At 44.4% G+C, this 12138-nt stretch overlaps 1 protein-coding gene across 1 annotated transcript in view; it reads right to left on the bottom strand.

Moving 5' to 3' along the window:
* Positions 1-3453: 3453 nt before the first annotated feature.
* The window catches only part of RASSF3 (Ras association domain family member 3), a 71211-nt gene continuing 62526 nt past the window's right edge, over positions 3454-12138 (bottom strand). Inside the window, exons 3-5 of the mRNA XM_037007156.2 lie at positions 11802-12039; positions 10004-10113; positions 3454-6116 (exon numbers count right to left, since the gene is read on the bottom strand). Of these exons, the coding sequence (XP_036863051.2) occupies positions 5967-6116; positions 10004-10113; positions 11802-12039 (498 nt within the window). The 3' untranslated portion in view covers positions 3454-5966. The remainder of the gene's footprint in view (positions 6117-10003; positions 10114-11801; positions 12040-12138) is intronic.

Genomic DNA, 12138 nt, shown 5'->3' with positions numbered 1-12138 from the left:
TCTCCTTCTTCATTCCAATGGCAAGTCCAGGAACCGGTGGGATGAATGCAGCTACAATGCAGTTTTCTAGTGTCTGAAGTCACTCACTCGAGCCCTTCTGTCTTTTCTAATAATCATTTATTTAGTGCTATAAGTTTCCCTCTATTTGTACTCTTGGCCCCATTGCAGATGGGTGCATTAGTAGTGAGATCATTAAATAAAGATCATTCTTTCCTCAGGAAAGGGTACCATGAGCATCCAACAGCTAAAATACATCAGGTTCTGAATTTACTCTGAGACTTACATAGACCTTCTCTGCTCCATTGTCTTGCTTTCTCTGCAGTCTCTCTCCCCACTGACACAAGGCCCAGTGGTAGGCTCAGCGCCCTGGTCTGTTAGTACCCACCACTGACTGACTACAATTCCTGCCATTTCTTTATTTTAATTTTTGAGAAAGTCTAATTGATTAACAGCTTTGTATCAGAGGTTTTAGCTAAGATTCAGTTAGTTGTGGCCAGGATACAGGGTCAAACAGTATATATTACATGCAATTGTCCTTTCCAGAGCTAAGTGAGATAGGTCAGGGGATCTCTTTGCAGGCTAGCCATTACTCTCAATATGGAATTCATTTGTGGTGAGGTGCAGAAAAACCTTTTTAAAATCAGCACCTTCAGCAGATCTGGAAGTGGACCATGAAGAAATGGCACAGTGACCTCATTTTGTCTGGAAATCTCTTCCAGCATATCTTAAACACTGCCCTTTCCCAACCCGGCTTAACAAATAACTTTTCACAAGACCTACTGTGCCTCTGCTCAGTTGCCTTAGTTATAAATGAATGCAACTGTAAAAAGTAAGATGTGGGGTGGTCGACCAGGTGGACACAGGGACAATCCTACATCCCTATACACTAGCTGCTTGTCTCCCCTGAGGCCCACTCTCTTCCCCAGCACACACACACAACTGAAGACAATTTGTCTGGAAGAAGGCAGGACAACTTGGACTCTTGCAAAACATGATACCCAAGTTTCTTGATTGCTATGGTTGCCCTTATATTCTCAGACAAGCATCTTTCGTTGATAAGGCATCAGACAAAAATGCTTAATTTTACCTAAAAATCATGACTTTTGAGTGTTTAAAGAGATCACACATGCAAGAAAAAATATTTGAAATGTGTGCCATTTTGAAAAGAATCGGGAGATGCCACTTTCAGATAAAAGATTTGAATTTAAGCTGTTGCCTCTGCCTGCAATAGTAATAATTCAAGGTTTCGAAATTTCGGCAAAACACTAGTGTGCTGCTCCAAGATTCCTGGAATTTAAGGAAATTTTATTGTACATGAAAATCAGAAAATATATAGCAGAGCCTCCTACAACTCGACTTCAGAGAAAAGGATCCACACAGGGTTGAAATAATCCCATGGGTACATGAGGACAGGTAAAGTGAGGGGAGTCTACAAGCACCGCCCCCCACCCCCAATCCGAGACGCGGAAGACAAGGCGTGTTAAAAGGTAAGACTCCTTGTTCGAAAAGACAAAAAGGAATTATCCTGGTTAAAATAACTCCTTTCCAAAAATGAAGCCTAAACCCCAACTTCCTTTGTAGTGTACAAAGAGCCCCTATGTTTTGCTGTTAGTGTATAAACATTTAAAAATTCCAATACTCACATTTCCGGGAAGCGGAAAGAAGAACGGAGCTTTAGGAGCTCAGCTGCTGCTAAGTGCCGCGTAGGCCACACACGAGGGTCCCAAGTGTCTTCGGAAAGGGTTTGCCCTCTGCCCCACCGTTCTCACCTTACAGAATTAAAGGGAAAGATTTGCCAAAACAAAATGAAGGGAAACACCACCAGCAAACGGAAACACCACCAGCAAACCCAAACACCAGCCCGCCGGTGGCGCACACTCGCCAGGCGGTTACTGCTGCCGCCCGCTCCCGCGCCCCGCCTTTCCCCGCAGCCGCGGTCCCCGCGCCCCCGCCGCCCCGTCAGCACCCCGGGGGTCACGCCAGACAGGCGCGCGGGGTGGGGGTGGGGGGAGCGGTAAAACTCCAGCCTTTGCAGTATTTGGTGGCTCCTAGGAACTTTGACTTCTCCAGGGAGCTGTTTTCCTTCTGGTGGTTCCAGGGATTTATTTTGCTTATTGCAGTGAGAACACTGGGTTAGGGTAACTGCCCGGTTCATTTCTCCCAGCACCAGAACTTGCCAATGAGAATACAGGTTGGTATTTCTTTCTGTGTAACTTGAATGCTAAATGAACAAATGCATGGTAAAGCCCTCTAGTATCAAGGCTACACTTTCACTTCCCACAAAAGCCAACTGCACCAAGAGAGGCCCACTTTCGACCAACTGCCCATCATAGGCAACAACACAGGCTCTTAGTAGACAGTTGAACTGAAAAACTGTATAGCGCACCGAGGAAGACAGTACTTAAGAGGCAGGCAAATTGCTGGACCGCAAAGTGTTTGTTTCCTCATCTGTAAAAGGGGGATGTTGACGATACCTGCCTTCATGGAGGAGGAAATGAGTTAACACAGATTGCCTCAATATTTGTTTGAACTTGCTATTAAAAAGATGACTTTCTTCCTCCTTTCAAAAAAAGAAAATATCTAATTAAAATCACATGACAGAGTCCCAAAGCCAGTATACAATTCTTGAGAGCTAACTCTGCAACATAAGCATGTTTATTTGAACAAGGTATCAGTTGGTGACAAATTCTGAAAAGCCACCAACAGCAGGAAGCCAACTCCCTTTAAAGAATAAAAATACCGAAACATTCTGCCCCCCTGTACCTTGGGTAGTGACTAAGGCTGAACCCAACTAATTCCTTTGAATACTTCATCAAAAATGGGTATCTATATCAAGCCATCATTTTCTATCAGTATTTTTACTTAAAAGCAGCTGTGGTACTAAAATGTTTCCCCTCACCAGTCCCTGCAGCCTTGCTCCTGTTTCACCAGCGCCTCTAGAGGGCAGTGCAGCAGAAAAAACACTTGCCTCCGGCTGGCACGAAGGCCTAAGATGAGGTTTAAACCGAGTCACCACTGATGGTCACCAAACACTCCGCCCTCCTGTGTGAGTCAGTCTCGTTGAACAAAAAATACCAACGTTGAAAGTGGCCTATTTCAAGGATGGAAGGGAGACCTTGGGGCAGGAAAGGAGGGTAGAGGGAGAGGATTTTCTAAGGAACTGACATCTTAAACTGCCCACGTGCTTTATACACTTTTGAACGTGTGTATAGTTCACAATTAAAACTACTGCTTTAGGAATGCGTTGTATGGGCACTCAGCCGGGGTTATTTTTCCTAGAGGATAAGAAGGAAAAATTGGGGAGAACAAAAGGTGCCCGACTCACCTAGTGAAATTGTCACACTGGGAATGTGTCCTTGGGTATCTGCAAAAGCTCATCCCACCTCCTGTGACTTTTTATTGGTGTGTTACTGTCATTGTTTTCATATTATCATAAATAAAAACACACAAACATTAACTGACAACTTCAACTTTTAATAATGGAAACAACTCACCATTCAGGAGACAATTTTAGGGAAGAAAAATCTTCCCTATAAAAATAAACTCATCAAAATTATAAATATTATAACTTTTTACTTCTGCGATTTCAAATGCTCCCCTGCAATACTACCCCCTTCGTTTAACATCGTTCCTGTACCATCACATGCTGAAGAGACAACAGTATTACAGCAAAGCTTAGTTTAAAGCAAGAATTTGTACAATGATTTTCTAAAAATCTTTGACCTTCAATGGTCTTTCTTCTTTTACACATTAAAAATGCTGCTGCAGTAACCAGTGTTTGGGCCAAGACATGAGTCTTCAAAGAACCATGTACTGACGGAATTCAGTACAGCACATTTTCCAAACTGCAACCTGTAGTGGTCACACGACAAGGAGCAAGGGTCTGGGGGATATACATGAGGACCCCTATTTCAATCTACTTCAAGTAAAAAAAAGAAAAAAAATTCACAGATACCCATCAGCTACTACTTTAGGTTCTAACAGTGTCTTAATCTGAGAAACAAATGCTTCACAAAACATAAGCTTACTGGGATAGGTAATTAAAAGACCAGGTGTTTGGTAACAGTATCCTCAAACCCAAGCCGGTCTGAATAATAAAACCAGTATGAAAATCATGAAGCCATTCCCTGAACAAATAAAGTGTTGGGTGACAGTATCACTAAAACCTCATCAATGCACTACAAAAAAGTTACATGGAGAATTTAACTAGATGTGCCATACCATACATATTTTATAACTAGTCCTACTTTTTTCTTTCCAAGTCGCCTTAAAAAAGCTTAGGAAGATACGATTGTCTCAGTTCCGGGGCGGCACAGCATAGCCAACACTCTGTGCCTCCAACAAGATGGGTGTTCCCTGGAAAGTCGGAAGAGTCGCCGGAGGGAAACGGAAACGCTGCACAAGGCACAGTTCCCTTAGGAGGCTAAGAACCGAAGCACCTTGGAATTTCAAAAAGAATCCATTAGGTGTCCCCAAAGTGTTAACAATTCCTTGGGAATTTATAAACAAAAAACATCTAGACAAAAAATAGACTGTAAGGCCCCTCTAGCGCCACAGCACACCTTTCCTGTTTTCAGATGAACTGCTGCACAGAAGGCGGTTAACCCGCTTAATTTAAGATAGGCTTCTATCGCACAGGCATTTCTTTGGTTGGCAGGAAGGTGCACTTTTGTTACAACGTTTCCATAAAGAATCCCTCTGCCGTGGTCAGCCAGGTAGGCGGGCTGTCCTCCCTCACTGTCCTCCTTCCAGCCCAGTGGGAGGTCCTGATGGCACTAGGGCTTTAATCCGTATTACATATCATATAATATGTTGCACATTATGTAGGAAGAGACTTCAATTTGTGAGCGAGAGGGAGAAGGAGAGGGGGAGGGGTGGACGAAGGGAGGGAAGAAAAAAGGAAAAGAAGGGAAAGGACGGAAGTGATTGTCACAAACGTGTGCTGTGAGCCCTTTACCTGACAAATCTCCCAGCTAACAATGGGCAAAACAGCTGTCCCCTACCCAAAAAACTCCTTTTCAACTTTGAAAACAACCTCAGGGGGAGAAATTATTAGCAGGACTTAGCAACCGGTCAGTGCCCCACCGGCCTGGACGTTGCACCACGTGACCTTGCACCCGGAAGGCAGGACACGGGGCTCTGGGCCCCAAGCAGGCGGCCCGGCAGCCTGGGTCTGTCTGGGTGTGCGACACCCACCTGCCAGAGCACACCCAGCACCGGCCAGTTGCAGGTGGGCGCCCCTCCTGCTGGTCTAGTCCTTGGTCTAGTCCTACTCTCTGTGGCTGTTCCCACGTATTACTCACCAGGAAATCAAACAATACTACAGTGGTTAAACCTCTCAAAACTGAATGCTTTTAACTAATTTACCAGCAAATACACCTTTCTCCTCTACCTCATCACCAAACCACCTTTCCTGAAGTCCCCCACCCTCCACTCACACCTTCTTCCAAACTTGCTCTTTACTTTCTTTGTCAAAATCTTCCAAAATCCTTCACAAATTCCTCAGAGTTCCTGGCTTTTTGTGCCTTTCAATTCATGTGGATCGTTTCCTGACATTTGGAAAACAACGAAAAACCCAACAGGTAGTTTCAACATAGGACAAGTATTCAGATAGATTACTTGTAAAGCTTTTAACAAATCATTTGTACATCCTTAAGCTTAACATCATCACACAAAGTAACTAAAAGAGAGTAAGTGGGGCAAAACCCAGTGCCCATGCTTCAAAGCCCTCTGGACCGCTCCGGAGGAGACTGCAGACTCAGCTTGCAGAGGGGTGGCGCAGGCTGTCACAGGGCAAGCCGACGGCCCCACGTGCTCCCTGGCAGGGTTTGGGGAACTGCATCTAGAGGTAACAAAGGGGAAAACCCTAGCATCACTGGGCAAGGAGACAGCCCTCTGAGGAGAGAGGCATTGGCTGCTGGCTTGTACACAGGTCCTGCGTCCCTGGTGGCAGGGAGCCCCACGCTTTAATCAGTTTTCCACATCTCACTGAGAGCTTCTTCCAGCTTGTGTCTGTAGGCCGCGTAACGCTTCTTCAGGTTCTGCAGCTGCTCGTCTTCTTCCTTGTCCAAGATCCGCAAGAAATTTTGTAGTTCTGGAAGGCTGAAGGCTTCCCACTGTGTGAAAACACAAAAAAGGATGCCAGGTGTTTAAGCCAATGCCAGGCCTGGGAGTGCTGGCCAGGAGCACAGGGACGCGTGGCTGGCCCTGCTGGGCAGGCAGGTGCTCAGGGCCAGCGGGTCAGGAGCCCTGGATTAGAGGGCCAACCTCCCAGCCCTACCACTCCCTGATTCCCACTCGGGCTCCCTCCAATCGCCCTGCTCCCCTCCTCCCAGTCTCCAAAATGACTCTCACTAAAGCCAATGTACTTCCATGTGTCCCTACGTCCATTAGAATCTTTCGCTTCTGATTTGACCCCCAGAGTCTTTAGAAACCACTTCTCACTCCATCGTCCCTCTACATGGAGTCTTTACTATCACTGCCTCTTTCTCAACTCCTACAATCTTTTTTTTTAATAATGTTTTAATTCTAAAAAAACCTGGGATCCCACTCCTAAAGAGATTACTTTTTTTTAAGGTATCATTGATAGACAATCACATAAGCAACATTATGGTTACTACATTCCCCCCATTATCAAGTTCCCCCCACACACCCCATTGCAGTCACTGTCCATCAGTGTAATAAGATGCTATAGAGTCACTACTTGTCTTCTCTGTGCTATACTGCCTTCCCCTGGCCACCCCCCCCCCCTACATTATGTGTGCTAATTGTAAATGACCTTTTTTCCCCCTTACCTCTCCCTTCCTGCCCACCCCGCCCCCAGTCCCTTTCCCTTTGGTAACTGTTAGTCCATTCTTGGGTTCTGTGAGTCTGCTGCTGTTTTGTTTCTTCCGTTTTTGTTTTGTTCTTATACCCAACAGATGAGTGAAATCATTTGGTACTTGTCTTTCTCCGCCTGGCTTATTTCACTGAGCATAATACCCTCTCGCTCCATCCATGTTGTTGCAAATGGTAGGATTTGTTTTCTTCTTATGGCTGAATAATATTTCATTGTGCATATGTATCACATCTTCTTTATCCATTCATCTACTGATGGACACCTAGGTTGCTTCCATTTCTTGGCTACTGTATATAGGGCTGCGATAAACATAGGGGTGCATGTTTTTTTTGAATCAACTCCTACAATCTTAATCACCTCCTAGGCAACTCTCTAATTGGCCTGTTTTGCTCCATCTCTATTTCCCCCTAGTATTAACCACCATCATCTTCTTCTGCATCCCTGGAACAGTCTCCTGCGTAGCATGCCCACTCCACTCTTAACACTGCCACTCTGTTCAATCCACTCTTAACACTGCCACTCTGTTCCCCAAACAGTCAGCCTGAATATGCTGTGAAATGGAAGCTGGGGCATGACCCTCCCTGCTCAGAATCATTTAGTGTCTTCCCCTAGTTGTTCCTGCTTAGTCTGAAAGACCCTGACTTCTCTACCTTCATTTCTCCCATGCTGTCCCTCCACCTGTTTCCCTAAGTGGCTTTGAATATGTTCTCTCTTCCACCACTTTACCTGGCAAACTCCTACTCAACCTTCAAGTCTCAACTTAAGTGCCATTATCTCTAAGAAGCCTCCCATGATTTCCTCCCCTGCCTCCTGTAGGACTAGGTCTATTAGACGCTCTCACCAAGCACTGGTAGCCCTGATCACAAAAGATTTAAGTATTGTCGTGACCATTCTCTTTCACCTACAACTATGCACTTCTCACTCTCTGGGCTTTGCCTCTTCCCCTAAGTCTAAGTTCTGCTTCTCCAAGAGCATCTGGTACTTAGCAGGCACAAAATAAGTGCTTGGGTTTTTTTAGCTTTTAAATTAAAGCAGTGAATGGCAAGAAGGGTATTTGGCATCACCTGGAAGGGTTGGTTTTCATTTAAGTACATATGTTCCCCTTCCAAAAGGGAGCCCTGGGTCCTGAGCTGAGAATCATTGCCCTGGCCAGGAACAGTTTCTGTGGGGGAACTCCTGGGGGGTAGGGAAAAGGCTGGGGATAACCTAAGGTTAAGCAAATAGAGGAAACAGAATGAAACCACCAAGTGGTCTCGGTGTGAGAAGGCTCCTGGGAGATGAATTCTGACCTGGTTATTAAAGAAAATAAGAAACAGGGAGGTAGGAGATAAAACTTTCTACATCAGAAAATCCCATCAGCTTTTAGCAATTAACTATTTTTCACAATGTTCTCCAAAATAAAGGGCATTATAAAATATCATGTCATTCCCGCTCCCTGATACCTATGTAGAATTTCCTCCCTCGATTCAGTTAACTTTGAAACAAACATGAACACCTTACAGAGGTCCAATAAAGCAGTTCAGAACATCAAACACAATGGAAAGTAAATGCCCAAACTAGGCTGACATGACTCCCTCACACACAGTGTAGCTCTAATTGCAGTATTTGAAAGACCAGTACCAAGAAAATAACAAGTACAAGAAAAATAACATACAGGCAAGACTACACCACTGTGTCTGGCCTACTTTCAGAGGGAATGCTGCCATGTGCCAAACTAAAAAGCCAAATCTTTTGCACCCAGCTTTCTTCCCAAAATGAGTGCATTTTTCAAACTTCAAAACATCAGAATAAAAAGAAACTTCAAATATGTCCAGAATCGCCATCTTCCTAAAATTCCCTAAAGTTTCAATTTACACTGACGATATAAACATAACATTCACAAAGCATATTTATGTACATTTCTAATTGGTGACTCAAAACCACTTCTGAAAGTCTTTACTCCCTCTTCACAGATTCTAAAACTGAGGACTGAAAAGGTTAGATGATTTACCCAAGGTCATGCTCCTAATCTAACAAGCACAGGAGGAAACAGAGTCCTGGCTTTCTAACTTTTATCCTGCAAACTCTATTCACTGCATCACACATGTTCTACATGGACAATTCATACCATTTCCTGTTCCAGACATTAGACTGAGACCAGAGCTTTTGCAAGTACTCAAGTGTCATTTAAAGTTGACACCTGATCTAGAAGGACAGTCCAAAGTGCTTTTTTCCTCAACCAAACTGGCCTAAATACAATCCTCCCTGGAGAGAAAATGGCAAATGATGCATATATAAACATAATTTCTTAATCATTTGGGCGAAGAGGAAAAAAAGATTCTAGAAAATTAAATGTCTTTCGTGGTGAAGAGATTCCTTTTCCTTTCCATTCCCTTTAGAACAGATTAGCCCAGGGACTTCTGTTAATAACAAACACACAGAGAGTGTTACGTTTCAGCTGGATTGGAAGTTGGATGTAGCTGGTTGAAAATGACTGGCTGGAGAGCAAGTAAAAAATTTTATTCCCTCCCACATGGGAGAATGTAAAAGTGTTATAAAAAAATTATACTGTAATGGGGTATGTGAAGGGGGGCTTAATAATATGGGCGTATGTAGTAACCACAATGTCGCTCAGGTGAAGGGAATACACCCGTAGCCCTTAGAAATGGCAACAATGTGAATTCAAAAAGGATGCACAGGTACAATGCCTGTGTTTCTTGTTTTCCTTGAATGCTATCTGAAGTTCACTTCAGATCCCATCACAGTCACCAAATGTGTTAACCAACAAAAATTTAACTCAGTAAATTTAATGACCAAACTGGCTTTTATTCACTGATTCATGAATCAGGCTGCATCCCATCTAGCAACAGATAGGAGCTCCAAAGAACTCAAGAAAAGGTTTTTAAAGGTGGAAAAAGGAAATTACTAGCAAGGAATACCTTAAAAAAAAAAGAATTATAATGTGGGCTAACTTTGGGTTCATTTCTGACGATGCAAAAACACACAGAAAGCTGTCCTCCTTAGATCACCTCTCTTCTTCCCATGAGGACAGACAGAGATGCATATACACATTCTCTTCCCCAGCCCGCTTCCTCCTCCTCCTCTTCATGGCACTCCCTAGACTGGAGCAATAAAACAGGACCAGCGGCTCTGTAGAATTTAAAGCAAGAATGAACAACCACTTACCTCTCCAATTTCATGTTCACGAAGAACAAAACTAAGTGTGTCTGTTCTGGGCCCTGCTACCAAACGCAGGTAGAGTGGGTGTTCCCGGTCCGAGAGCTTGCAGGCGTAGACTGGAGAAGGACACAAGCAGCCCATCACAATCACCACTTCAGCATCCCCTAGACCACACACCCTTCACCGCCCTTCCCATCCCTTCCTCCAGATCAAGGCAATGGTCCGTGTCACCCCAGCCATCAGGTCACCATCCTCCTCCTGTGACCAATAAATAGCCCCCAGTGGGATGAGGGCTGATCTATATGAATTCCGTTCTATCTGCCCAATATAAACTGTGTTTTGCTTAAAAAGGAAGTAATTGTCAAGAATGAATTTAAATGGGTAGTAGTCCCAAATGTACTTACCATTCATTCTACTCCTTTTAGAAAGCAAAATAAGAAACTTTAAAAAAAAGATCTGAAACACCTTTAAAAACAGTAAAAATATACCATCCAAAGACCATGACAACAGAGTACTAGGAGCAAATCTCTGCAGATCAATGTGGAATTCGCAGCTGCCAACAAACCAAGTAGAGAGAATACAAGCTCTGGCGGCTCTAAGCACAACTCCGGGTGTCTCGGGCTGCGCACACACAGGTGCTGGCACCGCCTGTAGCGTTGGAAGATTTGCCAGCATGAGGGTATTATTTCAACAGGACACCTTTACTGTCAGATTGTGCAGCTGAAGTCCAGGAGAGCAGGCAAAGAAGCTGATAAAAATGCCATCTGAGCTTATATTACATTGGCCCTTTTGGATATAACTCCATTGTAGGTGCTCATTTCCCTGGAGATGTAAACTTCCCCCATGGTGCTAAGCCTGCGGCCTCCTGGGGTAGGAACCTTGGCGGATTCACCTTTGTATCCCAATGGCCAAGCCCACACTATGTGGCCAAAAAAATGTATGCACACTGGCACCTAGTGGGTTTCATCTCCACGCAACTGAAGGACATTCCTACCATGTCAGGTTAGTGTATTTTCTCCTACAGCTGCTTTAGGCTTTACCCAGAGAATCTAGACAAGTTCAATAGCTGACTGCTCCCTCACACACACCAGTTTCAAAGTAGCACTTAGTGAATCACTTAATCATACTGCCCACCATCAGTATCAATTTCTACTGGAGTACCTGACCTGGAATATCTTCTTCAGTCTCATTGATCTTTCCTGTCCACTGACTGTGGGTATTAAGTCCAGACAGGCAGACCCCAGATGAAAATGTTATTTATCCTCGGTTCATGTGCCTCTGGGGGGCCTGGACGACAAAATGCCCCTGTGTAACAGCTAAGGAGACAAGCTAAGGACACAGGAGAACCCCAGCCTGTGGTCGTTCACCTCAGTAAGTCTGAAACACGCAGTAATACACATGCATCTCCCCATCCTCAAGGTCTCAGAGAACACAAGTCCCAGGCACTCCATGTTCAGATGCATATCACACGTACACATGCTATTGAAAACCACACACAAAGGCATTCTTTTTCGTCCTAAAGAACATTAAAATCAAAGTTACCCCCTGTGCGCATCACAAAATTCTCCATAAAATGTCTATCACACGTGGATGCCTCTGAGCATCTCAGATCCAAAACTGTCCAACTCAAAAATATGGGCAGCAAGGAAACACTAAGTGCATGCCATTGATCACTGTGGCTTCCAGAATCTGTCCCTGGGCTCTGACGTAACTGAGAAAGTTACACCCATCAGCCTGCCTTCTGCTACTGAGGACAAAGATATAAAGGCAGAGACCACTTTAATTTTCAGCATGGCAGTGTTACCTTGGTCTTCCCTATGACAACGCTTATAAAGTGCAAACTTGGTGGGGCTCTCGGTCACAAGGAACTTTTTGAGCAGGGCCTCAATCACCTCCCCGACAGTGTTTGCGCTGCTGATGTGAAGTGTGTTCATACAGCCGCTGCTGCTGGGAGCAAGTTTTCCAGAGCTTGGAGAAGTTTGTGAAGGTCTGCAGAGTTCCATCTGTACTTTAATGAAGCCAGTGTAAATCCCATTTGAATTCTGAAGCGGGAAGAAAAGCACACACTTAGCTGGGCTGAGTGGCATTCTAGGAGCAGATCAAAACCACAGCAAGGGAAGGAGAGACATACTTTATCACGT

Source organism: Manis javanica, chromosome 10 (genome assembly GCF_040802235.1).
Source record: "Manis javanica isolate MJ-LG chromosome 10, MJ_LKY, whole genome shotgun sequence".
NCBI classification, from domain to species: Eukaryota; Metazoa; Chordata; class Mammalia; order Pholidota; family Manidae; genus Manis; species Manis javanica.
The sequence above is the reverse complement of the archived record's forward strand: the minus strand, read 5'-3'. Positions and strand labels throughout refer to the sequence as shown.